At 42.9% G+C, this 20175-nt stretch overlaps 1 protein-coding gene and 1 long non-coding RNA gene across 3 annotated transcripts in view; one reads left to right on the top strand and one right to left on the bottom strand.

Annotated features, from left to right (window-relative positions):
* The window catches only part of LOC147653044 (uncharacterized), a 78123-nt gene extending 75660 nt beyond the window's left edge, over positions 1 to 2463 (bottom strand). Inside the window, exon 1 of the long non-coding RNA XR_015287174.1 lies at positions 1850 to 2463. This is a non-coding gene — a long non-coding RNA (uncharacterized LOC147653044). The remainder of the gene's footprint in view (positions 1 to 1849) is intronic.
* Positions 1094 to 20175, top strand: part of GALNT7 (polypeptide N-acetylgalactosaminyltransferase 7) — a 70154-nt gene continuing 51072 nt past the window's right edge. For both annotated transcript variants that reach the window (XM_086890288.1, XM_086890289.1), the window contains exon 1: positions 1094 to 1279. In XM_086890288.1, the coding sequence (XP_086746414.1) occupies positions 1154 to 1279 (126 nt within the window). In that variant the 5' untranslated portion in view covers positions 1094 to 1153. The remainder of the gene's footprint in view (positions 1280 to 20175) is intronic.

Raw genomic sequence — 20175 nt, 5'->3', positions numbered from 1 at the left:
ACACAGTGCTATAGCACAAGTCATATGAATAAACAAAGACTTCTGTGTCTAGGTGTGTCCAACTACAAAGGTCACTCAGGTGTAGGCGTTTTTTTCCTCCAAAGCTATCCTGTTCAAGGTGTAATATCCTGTTTCATTTCTTCAGTCCTTATCATTGAACGTTAATGTTAAAATCCGTGGATCTGATACCTTCCCAGCGCACATAAGAAATAGAACAGAAAAACATCGGAGCAAGGGTACAGTACGGAATACACAGAAAAGACAAAAGTAGTATTACATTGGAAATACTGTTTTTGCATCGCTCTGGTTTTTGGAGAGCTTACATTATCAGGTTTGCTGTGTGTGTGTGTGCGTGCACGTGTGCCATTCTTTCAAAGGAGGAAATAGGATGCCTTTTAGTGCAGAAAATTAGTAACAAAGTAGCACACAAGCTTTGGGGCTGATAGCATCTCTGTAATCTTGTACTTAATCGGCTATCCCCAAGAAAAATCTGTTGACTTTCCAGTTCTACTCTGCCCAGGCTGCACACAACAATTAACGGGCCTGCGTTAACCTACGCCCGCATGACAACCCCTGAAGTCAAAGGTTTGCACCTTACAAGTCGGTGCCCGAGCAGCGCTGCCCACCCAACAGGGAAATCCCAAGCCCCAGTGGAGCTGTCCTAGCGCTCCCCGTTTTCCCGGAGGGCTGCTGGCGGCGCTCCGGGCGGGAGCAGGTGCACGGAGCGCACGCCCGGGGCGGGGGCAGGAGCGAGCGGCGGCCCGGGGCGAGGCGCTCCCGCCCGGGTGCGGGGCGGCCACGTGGAACCGCGGCTCCCACTTCCTGCTCCGCATCACCCCGGCCGCGGCGCCCGGCGGGGAGGCAAGCGAGCAGCCCGCAGCCTACCGGGGCGGCGCGGGGGAGGCAGAAAAAAAAGAGGGGGGAAGGAAGAAAAAGAAAAAAAAAAAAAAAAAAAAGAAAGAAAGTTTGTACGTGCGGCGGCGGGGAGAGGACAGCCTCCGCAGGCGGGCGGCTGCCGGAGAGCAGCGGCGGCCGGGGGAGGCGGGGGAGCGGCGGGGCCGTGCCGTGCGGTGCCGCGGGGGGCGGAAGGCGGCCGGTGCGCGGGGCCGGGCGCTGCGTGCGCGGCGGCGGGAGGCAGAGGGCGGGCGGGAGGATGCGGCTGAAGCTGGGCTTCCTGCTGCGCGCCGTGCTGCTGGCGGGCAGCTTCTTGGGGCTGCTGCTGCTCTGGTCCTCGCTGTCGCCCCGCGCCGAAGAGCCGGATCTCCCGGGACGGACGCGGGTGAGTGCGCGGCCGCGCCGGGCGCCGGGGCGGGCGCGACGGAGCGGGTGGCGGGGCCGCCGCCCGGGATGTGACCGGAGGCGGCTGCGGGCGGGCGGGGGGCGGCTGCCCGGGCTGCGGCCTGCGGAGCCTTGCAGGCCCGAGAGGGGAACGCGGAGCGGCGGGGCCGGCCCCATCCGGCCCCCGGAGCCGGCGTCCCTGCCCGGGCGGCGGCGCGTCCCGGGGCTGCCCGCGGCGGGGCCCGGGGGCGCCGCGTTCCGAGGGTGCCCGGGCGGCCGAGCCCGGCCGAGGTCCGGTCCGCGCCGCCCCGCCCGGCTCGGGGCCGCCGCAGCCCCCCCGCCCGCCGGGAGCGCGCCGCCGCTATCCGCCACCGGCGCGGTGCTGCGGGCAGCGTCCCGCCGGGGGCCTGCCCTCCCCGGGACCTCCCCGGGCACCCCAAACGCGTGGGATCGTCTTCCCTTTGGGGGCTTTCCGTCCCCAAATTACCGCGCCGGTGCTCCCTGCGTAAGTGTCCTGCTAAGGTCCCCCAGAGCTTCAACAAAGGGTGCAGGTGTTCCCTCGCCAACTCACCTGGCTGCCGCGGATCGGCTTCCCGACGCTTTAGTGACCGAAGGGAAGGTTTGGCCGAGGAGAAGCAGCAGATCGGGTATTTTAAGAGCAGAGCACGGAAAGCCAAAAGGCGCTGGATTTACCCAGCTGGTGGTGCAGGTCTCCCATGCCGAAAGGGTGGGAGCACAGGTGATATGCGAGGTTCAGCTAACTTCCAGAAATGCTTCAGGCGGTCAGACGGACAAATCTGCAGTATGAGCCTTGCCATGGCCTTGTATTAGTCAGGTGAAAATAATCTGACCCTTTGACACCAGGGTCTTAGAAGGAGTCAAAGTAATTCTTCCGTTTTCACCAGATGTTTTAGAGCTCAGGAACATAACTGGACTTAAGGAGATCTGCTTGAAGTAAGATTAGCCAAGATTAAAATAATCTTGGTAAAGTCATAAAATTTTCCAGTGATTATCTTAAAGAAGGATCTTTTATTATGTGTTCACTAATGATCTTGGTCCTCTCTAGTGGGCTGCTTTGGAAAATTGTGTAAGGCAAGTGAGCTGACAGAACTCTTGTTTTTGAAAACTGGAAATGACTTTGGACTCCTTCAGCAGATGCTCTGTCTTCTGAAGCTGTTACAGTTTGCTGTATTTTGGCAGTTACTGCTGAGATAATAGGCCATAGCGGTTTTTTTGAAGATAAGCAGTTTATTAAGTGGTGAAATTTCTGTAATCTGTTCTTCTAGACACAACGTGGGATTTTCTGTGTGGAAAAATCTTCAGGAATTTATTTGTATACCTCCAAAGAAAATGTCAGGCAGTAGACATTTTGCATCAAAATCGGTCAAATTACTTTTCCTGCTCAGGAAAAGACTGTGAACAGACGTTCAAAGGGACAATATTGGGGAACAAAAATGTGGTTGTTGTGTAGGGCAGTGACCCTCTTCAGGTGCTTGTTCTGGGGTGACCACTGAAGTACCGTAGCCCTGGTATGCTTGTGCTGTATCAGCTTACTCAGGTGCTGTAATGCATCATGCGGTCCTTTCTCATGAGCCTAAAGGCTTTTGCTCAGAGTCCTTTGGGCTGAACCCTTATATCCACTTCCCTTCACATGTGAGGTCTAATTCAGAAGTCTTTTTTAGCGAGTTTGTGTACCAGTAAAGGAATTGCAAGAGTTTTTACAGTCCTGCCCCTGATAAAGCAGTGTTCTGTCTTGATTACCTGGTCTTGACCGGAGGAGGAAATATCCATGACAGCCATCTCAGGAAATAATTCAGTCTTTGTTGAGAACAAATACAATTATATTGAGTAAACACTGTCAAAGATGAAATCTAAACAGAATATCTGATTCATTAGCTAGATCAGCTGTTTACTTGCCATTGTGATATATATATATGAGAGTAACACATGCTGCTTCAATCATTTTCTGAGAAACGTTATTGTTATTACTAAATTCATGTTTTGGGTTGGAGTGCTTTCCACTTCAGAAGCTGCTCAGGTAAAGGATATGAGTTAAACAGTAAACATATGACTGTGTTTCCTGCTGGCAGTGCTCTGGCATATTACTGAGAAGCTGTCAGAGGCCAGGAATATGTCCAGAGGTTAGGGCCTGCATCCCCTGCATTGTGTTAGGAGAGGCAGAGCTGACCCCAGAGCTGAGCTTGTATCTTGGAGTGTGCTCCCTGCAACACCTGGGAACAGCGTGTGCCTTGCTACAGCCTCAGCATAAGGAAAGTGGGAGTTTAATCTTAACTGCTTCTCAGGAATGCAGTGCTGTGCTCTTTGTTCAGTTGTAGCAATGTGTGTGTTTGCTCTGTTGTCAGTTGCCCAAAAGTTTGTTAAGATAAAGATGACAGATAAATCTTCCCATACAACACCCTCCTCCCTTTTCTTGTGCTAAAAGCTCTAACCAACAAATACGAAATTCCTTGTCAGACAGTACGAGCTTAAAATAGAATTTAGCTTTTTTAGCTAACTTCAGGCAGTAGCCTTTTCCTCTCTGCATTGTAACCATGGGCACTTTTTAATAACACCAAAGCATTAAAGATGCAAAGATGAAAAGATTTGCTGTATTGTTCTTTTTTATAACCTTCAATGTTTTCCTGCTTGCAGCATCAGACAATAGGTAATGCAGAAGATCTTTTAGTGTTATAAATATGTACCTTTAAAAATACTTTCAAATATCATGTTACCTTTTTTTTCTTTTTACTGATTTAAAATATTTCAGAGATCTTCTGGAAAGTAAAAATGATTAATGTACAGAGAGTTTTCAAAACAAAAAATGAAAGTGGAGAAGTGGTAGTTTAAGACGTGGAAGGAAATGAGAACAAAGTGGTAATAACAGTAATACAGACAGCTGGAGATAATGCCTTTCTTTCCAATAGAAGATTCTCACTCATGCACATGCAGAAGTTGGGAGGACAGAACTGTTCTCTGGGTAACCCCGCTTGGAACTTCCTCTGAGAATCTATTTGAGGAAAAAGTGCTTGCGGGGTTTGGAGTGAGATTTTAAGTATTCATTTGCACTATCAGAAATATCTAAAGACAATAAACTAACTGACACTTAAGAACTTTCAGTTTCTGATCTAAATGAAATCGAAACAATGAAAATATATTAAGGTCTGTTCTCAGAGTCTTAAATGCATGTCTGCTTTTATGTAAGTAAGGATAGCTGCTATTTGAGAGTGAGGATTGCAAGACTACCAAATATTTAGGTAGGATCTCTATGGCTGTGAGAAAAAAATTATGTAGAATCATTGATTTGATTACCATGTTGTGTCTTTTGGATGATTTCTGATACCTTCTGGTCTTCTGGATCAAGGGGTCACAGTTCTAGAGACAGCAGGAAATTATTGAGAATCACAAAATCACAGAATATGCGGAGTTGGAAGGGACCCATCAGGATCATCAATTCCAGCTCCTGGTCCTGCACAGGGCACCTCAGGAGTCACACCATGTGCCAATCACACCACTGAGGCCATTCATCCTAACAAGATTGCTGTAGGGACCCCAGCTACAGTATTTGTTGCTCTCCAGCGAGATGGGTTGCTAGTGATCAGCCTCAGAGGTACAGCCTTAAAGCTGCTGTTGTCAAGGAGTAGGTAGTACAGCAGGCAGAACCAATGGGCTGAAACAGTAAAGAAAGATTAGTTACTGAAAAGTTGAAAGCTTATTTAAAGGAGTAAATGTACTGTACGTCAACTTTAACTCTCCAAATGTGACCAATTACAAATGACCCTATTCATTTGTCTATGTGAAGGACAGTAAGGAAGAGTGTCCAGTGTGTTCCTAGAGTCCAGAGGGAGATTAGTAACATAGTGAAAGATTTGCTGGAAGTGTGTGCCTGACCTTGCACAAGGCAGAAATGAAGAAATGTAGTGATGAGATTGCTAGACCCACAAAATAAATTCCATAGTCTATCCTGCTCACAAGTGTAATGAGGAGAACTTCCTGAAAATTTGGCACAGGCTGCTTGGCCTTGTATCTGGGAATCTGGTGCTTCAGATTTGAAGCATTACAGTAAATTCAGCATTTTCCAGAGCCACTACACCTGAGCCACCAATGGACTTGCCATATATTGAAGGCATTTAATTTTCTGTAAGTGACATGACTTTACAGGGATTTTGTTTAGGCCTTTCTTGTTTATCAATAGTTCTCAGACTTCCTCGACTGTGTTGCAGGGGTTTTTCAACGTGTACTTGAACCCCTTCCTCCTACCACGCCTGAAATTGTGCATGTGTCGGGTACCAGATGTGCTTAACAGGAGCTTGTGAGGTCAGTCTCCCGCCTCCCTGCCAGGACAGCTCACTGTCTTTGCTGCCAGATGTCACGGCAGCCGTGCTAGAGTGGGGGAAGAGTGGTTGCCCTTGGACAGGGAGAGGAGCCTTTGCTGAGTGCCCTGGTCAGGTGGCAGTTCTAGCACATCCCTCTGGTTCAGGAAACCAGATGATGATCTTGCAGCTGGGGCTGTGGGCCTTCACCAACTGCCAAGTTTAAACATTACAATTCCCACATGGCCAATAGAAGATGGGGAATTTATGATGTGGAGGCAGAAGCTTTAGGTGAAAATAAAGAAGAAATAAAAGCTGAATGGACATTTCCTGAGCTTTCTGGTGACACCGCTTCTCCCCCACTTTAAGAACTGCTAATATCCTGTATACCTTGGCCTGATTGTCACTGAGATTTTAATGACAAGTTGCAGACTGAACTTGAAGTGTTATTGTGGTTTAAATTAGATTCTTTGTGTGGAAATCCCAGAGGAAATTGTTTGCTTTCCCTTAAGGAGTAAGTGTGCTTAGAACAGAAACTGAGACACAGGAATTTGTAGTTGATATCATTACTGTAGGAAAGGCAGGAATTGAAATAAGATAAAAAAACAGATGTAAAAGGGACAGTGGTGTTCAGTACTGAATGGATTCGAGTTTTCTGAACTTGGAAAAAATGTAATGCATGGTGGTACTTAAGTGATTAAATGACAAAATAATCTCTCTCCAATTGCTTTGTATAGTTATCTATACATTGGTCACTTATTTAACCGGTTTGCCTTTCTGTAATTGAGTGACACCAACACAAAGGACACTGCATCAGTTCTGCTACTCTGGTGTTATCTGGAAGCTGAACACAATCACTCATCTGCTGGGTTTGAAAAGCTCTGTACAGGTGCAGGGCTACACATGGCCACACTGCCTTCTACAGTCAGAGCTGTAATAAGTCACTGCTTCATGTGTGACATTCACCAGAAATTAACACCTTGGCAAACCTTTTCTGCTCAACAAGTTTGGTTTGAAGACTGTGTGCAGCGAGGTAATGAGTTTGCTATAGCCAAAGTACTGCTGCTGTAGAAAGTAACCATCACTTCTTAATCTTTTGTGTTGCTAGCAACAATAACAGGCAAAATGTTTTGAGATATTAAATGCTAATTTTTTTAATGTGTGCTTTTATCTAAATTTGCTTTGTAAAAGCTTGTAAAAATCTATAACCCTTGGGAGAGTATATAAAAACCCCAATCACTATCATATTAAAAGGAAAATCATTTGACAAGCGCTTCCAGTTATGTTGCAGAATCAATGACCACAGAGCAAATACTGTGAAGAAATAGGGGAAAAAAAGAAAGCCTATATGATATGTCCAATTTAGTATACATATTTAAATTGTATTAAAAATTTCTTGAGCCCTCTTATCATTCAAAAACCTTTGTATTAAGTTTGGAAAAAAAACTCATTATCTCAAGACTTCTAATTATGTATATGTCTACTCTTCTTTAAAGAGCAGTTTTGCACCATTTTTATGTATGTGACAGGATTCCTTTTGTCCCATTTTAGCCCCAAGTGTTACCATTTGTGAATAATGTAAAAGAACACAACAGCTGAAAAATCAAAGATCTTAAGCTGAGACTGGCATTTGCTTTGCAAGAATCCCATTTTGCAGGAGAAGAGGCATCTAGAGTATCCAGGGAACATTTGGCAGGGTCCTCAGCATAGGCTGAAAGGTGACTCTGCACACTTAGGTAAGATAATGCAGCAAAAACATAGCAGTCGTGTCTGTTTTGGGGATCACACAGGTAAAACTATTAGTCTGGTGCAGTACTTTTAATGAATAAACTGTAACACCACAGAGATTGGGATCAACACCATGGACTGGGTAGGCTGTAATTTGTGGTTTTGGGGGAAAAAAACAAAACAGAAGTGGTAATTTGTGCTGCTTAGGGGCCAAATAGTGGGGCATTGAAAATAGCATGTAATAAATTCCTCTTTTAAATAAAATTCTAGGTAATAGTTAACTCTCAGTTTTAAAGCTGGTGAATATGGATGGCTAAGCTGAAGTAGCAGAAATTCTGATGCTAGTAAATTTCGTTATTGCAAAAGACTCATTGGGTCATCAGGAGGACAGCATTATCCAGAAGTAGATATGTAGATTTTTCTCCACATGGCCAAACAGCATTCACCTTCCCTAACCCAAGCTCAGCAGAGTTAAAATTGCTTGTATTGAGCTGACGTTCTCTAATCAAAAATGACAGCGTCTTTGTCCTATTTTTGTCAGATATTAAATCAGCATTACAGGAGACTGCCAAGTGGAAATAGGGCAGGATAAGCTGTTACATTAATAGGTTTGACTTCTACCTTGGGAGGGGGGGAGGCTGAGAGAATGCTTTTTACAGTAACTAGGCCATATAATCTGAGAGGACTTTAAGTCTGGCAACAGTTACATTCAATTACTAGATTTACTCTGTAAGTATGGAAAACAAATGTCTGCTCTGGAGGATTAGTTTAAAATTAGCAACATAGAATCACAGAATATTCTGAGTTGGAAAGGACAAGCAAGGATGATCGAGTCCAGCCCCCAGTCCTGCACAGCACTATCGCTGGGAGTCACACCATGTGCCCAAGAGCTGTCCAAACTCTTCTTGAACTCTGTCAGGCTTGGTGCTGTGACCATTCCCTGGGGAGCCTGCTCCAGTTCCCAGCCACCCTCTGGGTGAAAAACCTTTTCCTGATATCCAGCCTGAACCTCCCCCAACACAGCATCAGGCCGTTCCCTCGGGTCCTGTCGGTCACCAGAGAGCAGAGATCAGTGCCTGCCCTTCCTCTGCCTCTCACACGAATTTGTGACTGCACAGAGGTCTCCCTTCAGTCTCCTCCAGGCTGAGCAGACCAAGTGACCTCAGCTGCTCCTCATACAGCTTCCCCTCAAGACCCTTCACCACTTTTATGGCTGTCCTTTGGATCTTCTCTAATAGTTTAATGTCTTTCTTGTGTTTCAGTGTTCAAAACTGGACACAATATTCAAGGTGAGGCCACCCTAGGGCAGAGCAGAGTGGGACAGTCCCCCCCTTTGCCCTTGGTGTGCCTGGTGCTCCCCTGGACAGTGCTATGGAATGCATAAAGTGCAGGGAGCTCTGGGTGGCAGAGGTGCCCCAGGCAAGAGGCTGGGAACTTCAATTCTGTGTATAACAAATTGTATAAAAACAATCCTGTGTATAACCCAGGGACCCTGGGAGGCACAGCTGGAGGCTGTACATACGTCCAGGTTTGCCCCACCCAGGTGCTTCTCCAGCTGTGTGATGGATGTTTTGTGCATGTGGATACTGAGAGAGGATATCAAAAACTTCAGTGAAATCCTAAAAGATTACATTGACTGGCTTCCACTGATCAACTACTTGGGTTACCTTGTCATTAAAGGAAATCAGATTTGACAAGCAGGTTTTCCTTTCATGAAGCCATGCTGGCTGTGACTGAGGACTGTGTTGTCTTTCAGGCATTTTTCAACACCTCCCAGAATAATCTACTCACAACTGTACCAGTCACTGAAATGAGACTGATGGGCTGGTAGTTTCTGGGATCCTCCTTCTTGTCCTTTTTGAAAACTGGAGCACTGTTAACCAACTTCCAGTCAATTTATCAGCTTATTCTAGCTTCCTCCTCTGTGAAGGAGCTTGTGGAGAAGATATGTGCTTTTGTGGGAAAAGAGTTTTTTTGTTGTTAATATTTGTACAAAGACATGGAGGAGAGAGCTGATGTCTTGTAGAACTTGTGTTCTACCTTTGTTTTTCAAATAAGCATCCTTATTGTGTTCCCCTTGCTTGGGATCAAATAGTTTTGAATGTTTGCTTAGTCATTGAAATATAATTTGAATTAGCAGGTCTGAAATTTGAAAAAACCCAAAATAGTGTGAGCTGTTTTTGAGATAGATTGGTGCTTCCCTTCCAGGTGCATTTTATAGCACAAAATTCCTATTTTCTGAAAACCCATGGATTCCCTTGTGGGAATAAAATACTTTTCTTATCAAGCTGCATGCAGACATTATTACTGAAACAAAAATGGCTACTTTTGCAATTAAGAGATGATGCTTTAAAAAGAATTGTATTAATCAGGAATTAAGCATGCTTCTCCCTGCATAAGCATGCCTCTTTGCAAGAGAACAAATTGCTCTTTTATTTTTTCTCTCTATTATAATAAACTAATTGCTTGCTGCTCTATGGTGGCCTGTACTTCTTTTAAGTTCCTCTTACTGTGTCTTCTTGAATCCCTCATTCTAATCCTTGAACATGGTAACATTTTTTAGAATTGCCCTTTCTTTCCTAGGCTGCAATGCCTTTTCCTTTCATTTCCCTGTGCAACATTCAGGTGCAAATAGCAGCAGTCAGCACTGATGTGTGAACCTCTGGGAAGCAGGAGAGAATTGAAGGAAGGTAAAAACCAAAAACAGTGTACTGGTTTACATGCTGTTTACATGGGGAAAACTTGCTTTACAGGTGACAGTCTCAAAATACAATTGTTAATGAAATTGCAGCATGAGCAGATGGTGCTCAGCCCACAAAGTTTTGTACTTATTTTTGTTGTCTTTTAAGAAGTTGGCAATGAGAATGGCTCAGCAAGAACTGTTATGACTTCAGTTGATCTTTTTAATAAGGCAGAAAGGTATTAAGTACTGCAGTTTAGAAAAAAAATTAAAATTTAGAAAAAAAGATCTTTTTAATGAAATCAAATATAGTCTTTTTCATATTCAAGCATTTTTGTCACAGTTTGGGGATTAAAATGTGCTTTGGTTTTAACCTGCAGTAAAACATTTTCTTTTTAAGTATTAATAAATGAAGAAAGGGCCAAAGCATAACATCTCGTTTTATTTCTCAGTTCCTGCCTTTATGGTTTTGAGATGTTGGGGCATTGTCTTTCTTTTGATTTATTTAATAAGAATTCTAGCTATGGCAGAGAAAGTAGTTACGATTTTAAATTTGCTGTAGCAAATGTCTCATCTGTAATAACATTTTGAAGCAAAACCTTAAACAAGTAACCAAGCTACCTCTTTAAAAAGTTCCCTTTTTTTCCTATTGAGGAAGGAGGATCAAGAAAGACAGTATTAAGGGGTTATTCAGAGAAAGTTAATTGTCCTCTGCACACTTTAGTCTTGAAACAAGTTTTGCTACACTGTCAGTTAAATGAGGCCTTGAAGTCAGCTCTTCAAGGCTTGTAATATATTGCTTTTATTGGACTGCTTCCCCTGCTCTGGCTCTGCTATTCTATGTTCCACAGTGTTATTCCAGCATTTCAAAGTCTATGAGAAGCTTTAAACTGCAGCTATGAAATACGCTGGGTTTTTTTCTCACCTCTTCCATGTTTTCCACCTTTATTTCCCTCCCCTCTATGAGGTATGTTCCACCTGTACAGAGCCAAGACCTTCAGTAGTAATATCAGGAAAACAGTATCTCAGGAAACAGCAGAGATTGAAAAGTGTGGTAGGTGGTTTTTGTTGTTTGCTTCTTTTGATGGAATATGAGATTCTGGCCATAGTGAATGTACCACACACTTCTAATCTCAGAGTTCGTAGCCAGGAGCCCAAAAATACAGAAGGATGCTGCATGGGTTTTCTGTGCCTTAGCTCTTGTTGGTGAGTGGTAAGAATCTCCTGCTGCCTTTTGGATAGGTTTTTGGAGATTTTCAGCTCCAAGTTCTGATATTTCAGTTGAAGTAAGGAAGGTACTGCTACAGCATGAGATTTACCAAGTTAGTAAAGTGGTCTTGAGTACTTTCTGCAGAGATATTCCAGCCCTGGTGAAGTAAGACTGTGAATTAATTCCTTGGATGCATACGTGTGATCTTGGTGAGTCGTCTGTCCCTCACTGTGTTTACTTAAATACTTGCTTCTTTTTTTATTTATATAAACACTACAGGGAAGTTCGAGCTAGGAAAGGCTGAGAAGTGTTAACCTGACAGAGAGGCTGTGAAGCTCTTTGAGTGAGTCCAGGCAAAATGTCATCCTTCAGGGTCACCTGAAAACCTTCCCCAAAGGGACCAGTTATCCATGATGCTGGAATCAAGTCTGAGACAAGACTTTGATGCCAGACTTGGGGCAAATGGTTACTCTGGCCCAGCTTTGGCAGTGGATGATGAGACCCTTGAATACTCATTGAAAGAGCAGTGAGTAGGAGTCCAAAGTGTCAAAGTCGTCACCATTATTTTGTGTAGAGAAACAGTGGGGGAGAAATCTCTGCAAGATGCAGAGTTTCTGTCTTAGAGAGCAGGTTTACCTTTTGCATGAATAGGCACATCAGTCACCTCTCAGAGAGTTAACAAGTTTTGCTCCCATTATTATCTTCTACCAAGACTGGTGATGACAGGGGAGTTGTCAAGCTGTTGTGATAAAAGGGAGCAGACTGCCAGGATAGTTCATGTAGCTTTTAATCTTTGTGTATGCCTGAGGGGCCTTGGGAAAAGAGGATGGCAGGAGCAGGCTGGATTAATTTTTCTGGATGAAATGGATATGTCCTGGGGGTTGGCCTACTTTAAAAATAATTAGAATTCTTTGAAATCTGTTGTCCTTGAGCACACTTCATCTATCCTATGTCCCCTTTTCTCTGATTCTCATATGCCTAGATCTTGTGGTTGAGAGATGCCTTGTGCCTCTTTGGGAGTCATTTGTTTTGATAATATTTCCCAGGGGTGCATAACTTCTAAATCAAAGCCAACTCACGTGTGTGTGTGTGTGTGTGATGAAATGCACACAGGGACTGCAGGTAATCAGGGGTGCCCAGTTATGATTTTGCTCTTAAGCCAAGAACAGAGAGGCTGCTCCACTCTTAGTGAGGTGTGTGAGACACTGGTTCTCAGTTCTTAACATTTATACTTACTGGAAACAATGATGTGGTTTTTTCTTCTTTAAAATAAACTTTAAAAAATAATCCTGCATGTTTGCATCAGGTGACAAAGGTGTGGTTGGTCATTGATTGACTGCAGCCAGCACAAGTCCATGTTTGAGATGCATTGCTCTTGCTTGTATCTTGGTTATTTCACGTTCTTATTCCAATCTCATCCTCAGCTGAAGGATGAATACCTCATTTACTCCATTTCTTTTCTTCCTGCTCATGTTGGTTTTCATCATTCATTCTGTGCAGGAATTTGGGGAGTTAATTAGGCTTATTCTCATGACCCCCTGTTCAGCAGCTTAAGAATTTTTTTGCATTGCAGTAAGGTATTAAGTGGCATGGGTATCTGGAAGTAAGGGAGACAAATGGTCAGACTTTTCCTCCTGACTTTATAATAGTGTGGGCAATGTATTTTCCAACAGGTTTGTCACAGGATTTAACATGCTAAGGGTTTTATGCGAAAAATAAGTTTTCATTTTAAACTCTACAGCTCATGTCTATGATTAAAGAAGAATTCACAGCCTTAAACATTAAGCACCAAAGTTTTTACTGATAGACTTGGCCAGTTAGCATTGCTGCAAAGGAGAGGCAGATTGAACAGGTTTTTGAACAGGTTTTATCTTGTACAATACTCGCAAGAATTTATTCTGTACTGATAACTTGTCAAAATACTGTTTGCAATCTAATCCCAGCAATCATAATTTTTCAGGAATGGTTTCACAGCTGTTAATTTCTAAAAAACAGACAGAACTTTTATCTATAATGTGGTTTTATCTAGCAACCATAATGTACTACTTAATGTTACCAAAGCCATAATGTTGCAAGCAGAATTCATTATAATTTTTAGGTGATGCTTTAAAAATGTATTTTATTAGCTTAGCAAAATAATCCTGACTCTGATGCCTTAAAATGCTCATTGATGAGGATGCTTTTTCATGTCAGAAATAATTGTTTGGGTTTTTTTCTTCATTTTACTCTCCAATGTGAGATTTCTTTACTGCAGAGCATGATATTTTTTATATATTTACTGTAATGCATGGGCATTTATTTTAAAGCCGAGTACTACTGATGTGGAGGTTAAGGTTTCTGATATTCTGTAAGTCACTTTGGCTTTGCATGTGGAAACTTTTCAGCAGTGTATATTTAGTAGATCTATTCATAACCTAACACCAAACCCCAACAACTTTCCTGTAGAAGTCCATTTTCTGCCCTGCATGCATTTATTAATTCTGTCATGCCTTAATGTTCCTTAACTGATTTTATATTATACGGTCTACAGCACTCAAAGAAGCTTTAAACTGCATGAAAAAGAACAGTTTTGGCCACTCAAATGTTTTACAACTGGTGCTGATTTTATCCTATTGCATGTTAACCTCCGTGATGTTCCTTTGCCTTAATGTTTGCTTTTAAAGTTTTGATTTCTTAACTTATTTTGTCTGCAGACTGAAGACATGCCAGCACTAGGCTGGCACATTCCCTAATAAATACCCTTTCTTATCCAGCTGTAGAGACATAAAAGATTGGATACAAGAGTGAGAAAGTACATGGAAGGGAGTTCTGCCTGACATTTGGGTACACTTTCTAAGGAAAGGGTAGCTTTGGGCACCTAGAAATCTATGTTCAAATCATCATACTGTGAAAAGTCACCAGGTATATATATATATATATTTTAATAAAAACTATTAGACTCAGTTTTCCTGTAAAGTGAGAAGTGCCCTCTGCTAGTGGAGGGCAACCACTGATTATACACGTCTTTCCTCTCCTCCAGGAATATAAAAACACGCAGATGCAGCTCTCTCCTTAGTTCTGTAGTAAGAAAGAAAATAATCCTTTGTTTTTAGATTTGGTTTGAAAGAAGAAAGGGGGATTTGTATCACTAAGGATATTTAACAGGAACATACTTTGTTGTGTAGAGCATAACAGTGTTCCTGCATTACCATTAATACCACAGGAATCCCTGGGAGAGCAGTCACAGGCTTATGGGGAAGATGAACAGCACCTCTCACCCACCCCACCCCAAATAATCTGTTTTACTGTTGTGGGCTTCTCCTACTTGGATTATTTCCACTTGGATTATTTCTGATACAGGATCTGGGTGTGGTGGCTCAGTAAACCACACAACTGGGCAAGTCTGCCTTTTTTTTTTTTTTTCCTTTTTTTTTTCTTTTCCTGATGCTCTTAATACTCAGTGAGTATCTGACCTCACAAGCAATAGGGACATAAGTGTGCTGCCTTTTGTGCCTCTGCTTTCTCAGCATAGCAAGTGGGCCTCCTCCAAAAGAGAAGAAATGTTTAAGGAGAAGCACTTGGTGAGGAAGGTTTGTTGGTGTTTGTTTTGTTCACAAAAACCATAGAATGGTTTGGATTGGAAGTGAGTTTAAAAATCATCTGGTACCACCCTCCCCGCTGTGGGCAGGGACACCTTCCACAGGACCAGGTTGCTGAAAGCCCCGTCCAGCCTGGCCTTCAACTCTACCAGGGGTGGCATCCACAGCTTCTCTGGGAAACCTGTTCTGGTTCCTCACCACCCCTGCAGCAAATAATTAATTCCCCATATCTAATTTAAACTGACTCTCCCTCAGTTTGAAGCCCTTCCCTTGTCCTTGTAAGAAGTCCCTCTCCCTGTAGGCCCCTTTAGGTACTGGAAGGCTGCTCTAGGGCCATCCCAAGGCCTTCTCTTTTCCAGGCTGAGCAGCCCCAAGTGTCTCGGCTTGCCTTCATAGGAGAGCTGCTCCATCCCTCTGGCCCTGCTGTGGACTCAGAGTAGTGCTGTAGTTGAGTTGTGTTGAGTTGCTTTAAAAGTACAAAAGAAGCCAATCCTCTCAAGCCAGGCAGGTGCTGTGCTGCCATTCTGCACGTCCTTCTTCTCCCTGGTGTCCCTTAGAGGTGCTGAGAGGGCTCTGAGGATGGGCAGCCCTTGAGCCCTCTGTGTTCCTGTGCACAGGTAATGGTTGAAGGCAGCTGGAGAGGCCGCAGCTTTCTCTGTGTTTTCATACTCTGTTTTTCAGCTACCCCTCGCTTCCAGCAGCTTTCCCCCTGCCCCACTCCTGTTTTGAGCTAGCTCAGCACCAATGTTTACCCTGCTTACAGATGCCAGATTCACTTGGCTTGCTGTGCAGCTGTCTGTGGGGAGTCCTTGATCCAGCTCAGCGTGTGGGTGTAAAGGTGCTCACGTTGGCACGCAGACAGGACAAAACTGTATGGTGTAGAAGAAGTAAAATGACTGCAAAAATGTAGCCATCCCGCTCCATAACATCAGCCTGAAATATCCAGCACCTCTCAGACAGAAGTTTAAATCCAAAACAAATTAGCAAAAACGAAAATGTAAAGGCAGCTCGTCTGCAGCAGCTAAAAAATACAGCTTTCATAAACCAGTTCTGCAAGAACTGAGGTGCATCTTGTAATTCATATTTCTGCTGCTCCACAGTCCTCATTGCAGCAGAGATGGAAAATATTCTGTTCAGTTTTTGCTGTATATCTGCAGTGATGGGAAGATAAACATCCCTGTAATGCATCAGTGTTGACATTCAGAAGCCTTCCAAACTTTGCTTTTTAAATTGAATGGGAAAGTTAGCTTAAAGCCTCTTCACACTGTAGGAAGAATGGGCAAGTGATTTTTATTTTTTCTTCCCTTTGCCACATCTTATATAAATTTGACCTCCTTTACAAATCTGCAGTTGCCATACTGTCAGGAATTATAGAACTGGAAGTACTATACTAAACAAAAGGCAAATATGCTATTTCCAGGTAAAACACTATGTCTAAAGCAGCAGCTAATGCGTAGAATTATGCTGCTCATGTTCTGTTGAAATTATTAAAAATGGAAAGCTGCCTAGTAGCTTATTTTTAAGCTGTTATTTTTAAATTGAAGTGAATTGAAAAGCAAAAAGTTCCACTTTTGGTGGAGTTTTTGCATTGTTTGTTTTGTTCTATTTATATAATTTACTAGAAATGTTTGGTACGATAGTGAATCAATCTGGTTTTTTTCTATCTTAACTGACAATAATTGTCCAAGTCTATATCGGATAATAAAGTAATGTACTGAGAAAATGTTGGTTTGGATAACTTGCATATGACAGTTTTTTAAACAGAGCATATACTTCTTACGTTGTGCTGTTCTCATTTGAGTGTAAGAACTTCTCACACGTCATCCCAAAAGGTGACTGATTATTGACAGCAATAATACTGGCGTGGTTGACAACCATGGGAATGTAGGGTCTCCTACAGAGGCTCTTTTATATTGCTTTTCCTTACTCTTTTCAAGGTAAGAGTTTTGCAGGTTATTGAGCAGTAGCAAAGCACAGTGGATTTGTGTGTGTGTGTGTGTGTGTGTGTTTTGATTAGAGTATCATCCTTGAGGATTTTTGTTTCTTTTACTGATTCTGTTGTGATGTACAGTAAGCAATTCTGTACTGTTTACTGTCCTGTCCTGGTACATTTGCCAGTTCATCCTTCTGTGATATTTGCTGCCTGATGTATGTAGCTTCTCTCTTATATTGGAGATTGAAATAATGACAATTTTCTTCTTTTGCAGTTCCTCTTCCAGGGAGGCACTGTCTCACTTCCCAGTCAGACTAAAGTATGAACGGCCTTACTGACTCTTTGTTTTCCAGCTGCAGACCAGATTTTGCTGTGTTAGAGACAACAGACTCTCTTTCCCAGGGACTGCAGAGGGCTTTTGAATTGAGATTTCTGACAGGCTTTAACAAATTTGTCTTTGTTAGAAGTTGAAGTGCAAGGCTAGCACGTAAAGCTCTTGATTCAGTGAACTGTGTTCCAATTTAAATACCCATTTAATGAACTGGATAGATCATAAGTAGACTTCGTAATGTCTCTTCTATGTTAGATGCAGTAAGTGAAGGGCACAGTTTTCATAAATGTGGTTATTAGCAGCCCCATTTGAAAACCACAAGTAGTGCACATGCCTAGGGCTTGTGGAAGTCACTCCAGATGGAAATAGCATTACTGGGGTGATTATACCCTGAGGAAAGGCTCGCTGTCATTTTGAGATCAATTTTTAGCCAATGTTCCATTCTCAGTATTTACATGGAGAGTCTGAATTGCCAGAACTTCAGATTTCATAACAAAAGTGTTAACAAGAAGTGAGCATTTGTTGGAAAGATTGCCTTGCTTCAGAGAAGTGCCTGTTGCTATGCTGGTTGGACGGTGAAAGTATCCTGCAGGCAGAGGCACCGTGCTGAGAAAACTGACTGCCATTTTTTCTGCACGAGAAGGAGCCTCATGTGCCTTTCTTTGTGTGTGTTGTACACCCATTAATTTGAACAGTGGAATGCTACAGTCCCATTGCCAAGGAGTCAGTGCAGATGGGAAAATGCTGTTCACTTGCATCTTCCCCAGATGTGTGGTCAGAAATGCCAGCCATAGTGTACCTGAGCTGGAAGCACAAAGGTCATGTTGAAAGTCTCTTCTGGATCTGCCAGATGTTAGGAGGTCCCTCAGAAGTTGTTCATGGCTAGAAGTTGACCATGTTAAGAGAAGGCAGTGGGATATAAGATTCCAGTGCTGACTTAGAGAGTAAAGTTTTGATCATTAGTCTCATGCAGCTTCAAGTCTACGTTGTGGCAGCACCATGGATCATCTGCACTAACAAAGTAAATGTCAGGGCAGTCCATTACTTGAAGTTCAGGTGCAACATGTCTGCCTTTCTGGTTGGTGCTGTGGTCTCAAGGAGCCCACAGTGGCTTCCATGCTCCAAAGAAATGATACTGCATGGCAAGTGCAGAGAAATGTGCAATGCTGGAAGCACAGTGGAGAGCAGGCTGCTTTAGTGGAGCCCATTTAAAGAAGTTTGTGGATTATATCATAGCATTCTTGCTGGCTTTCTAAAAGGTGCAGATACCCCAGCTGTGCTAGCACATTATGTGGCTTCTAAAGCAAAGCTATATGATAGATTTTTATATTCATCATGTTTACCTCACAGCAAAACAAGCAATATCACTAGCTGTATGTGTCACAGAAAGAGTAGTCTACTTACCAAGATTCATCTCTCTGTTCGATAAATTGGTTTTTATTAGTTTAGTGTTGCTTTTTTTTCTTTTTTGTGCTTCAAATGCATGTACTGTGTTGACTTTTTGGGGTTTTTTTTAAGTATTTGGTGCATATAAGAACTTATCTTACCTCAGTGGTTCAGTAGACTATAACTAATTTATTGGCAAATAACACACACATTCTCCTATGCAGGAAAGACCAGGAATGAAGGGCCAAGGAAAGATGAGATCAAATTACAGAGATCACAAGTTATTTCCCTTCTCTTGTCTAGTCAAGCAGTACACAAGGTAATTACAGAAATACTCTGAATTTTTGAAATAATTGGGGAGTTCAAAGGAAACGTGCAGAAGCGGGTTTTAGATTGTATGTATAATTTGCATACAATGCATTTTTTTGCTTTAGCTGGCTGTTTCATTGAAGCTTTCAAAATGGTAGGGTTGATCAAATTCTAAAAAGCAATTTTAAAAAAAGACAGGAATAGACTGTGGTAAAGCTTGAGAATGGTGACTTGAATATTTCAAGGTAAATGAAAATCTAATCTTGCAGTTTTCTCCATAATAGCAAGAAATATGAAATGAGACTGACATATCTGTCTTTAAAAATTGAGGCAGACAAGATACAGCACAGAAAACTGCATCCCTTGATCAAGCGTGGTGATGGATTTATTGTATTGTAAATGTCATTTACTTGCTGAGTTATATAAAAGAAATGCACAATTTTTAAATATCCATCTGTCCCAGATGATTGAGAGACAAGAATGAACTTCCTCTGCAGGCCTGAACCAGTTCAGTGTTGATAGCTGATGCCTGGAGTGCCAGAAAAGCTGCCCTCAGCCACTGAGAATATGATGGTTGATGATAGTTTTTTGTTTCTTTCTGAGGCTTTTTCTGAATAATAATAGAAGCTGGATTTTATCTATAGTAAAGTTAAGGATTATATATCGTAATTGTTTTAATTCAAAGGGAATGCTTGTGTTGTGGTTTAAGCCCAGCCAGCAGACAAGCCCCATGCAGCCACTCGCCCACTCCCCCACCAGTGGGGTCAGGGGGAGAATTGGATCAGTAAAAGTGAGAAACTCACAGGCTGAGGTAAAGACTTATTCTTCTGTTTAATGCAGAAAGCAAAAGCCAAGCACACAAGCAAAGCAAAAAGGACTGAATTCACTGCTTCTCATGGGCAGGCAGGTGTTCAGCCGTCTCCAGGAGAGCAGGGCCCCATCAGATGCAACAGTGACTTGGGAAGATGAACAATATCACTCCAAATGCATCCTCCCTTTCTCCCTCTTCCCCACTTTACATACTGAGCATGATGGCACATGGTCTGGGGGTCACTTTGGGTCACCTGTCCTGGCTGTGTCTCCTCCCAGCCTGGCAGAACAGAAACCAGAAAAGGCCTTGGCTCTGTGCAAGCCCTGCTCAGCAATAACAAAAACATCCCCACGTTATCAACCCTGTGCTCAGCACAAATCCAAAACACAGCCCCATGCCAGCCAGTTGGAAGAAAATTAATTCTACCCCAGCTAAAACCAGCACAGCTTGTTTTTACCTGCTTATCTCTACAGCTTAAAACTGAATTACTTAAATTTTGATTGTCTCAGTCCAAAAGAAACAGTTTTATCTATTTCTTTCTTCAATTTATAGGGAACATTCCTAAAATGGTCTCGGTCTTGGTAAAATTAAAAGCCTTCCTAGTTCACTGTGTAATAGTGC

Source organism: Cyanistes caeruleus, chromosome 5 (assembly GCF_971803275.1).
Source record: "Cyanistes caeruleus chromosome 5, bCyaCae1.hap1.1, whole genome shotgun sequence".
NCBI classification, from domain to species: Eukaryota; Metazoa; Chordata; class Aves; order Passeriformes; family Paridae; genus Cyanistes; species Cyanistes caeruleus.
This window is presented reverse-complemented; position numbering and strand designations above follow the sequence as displayed.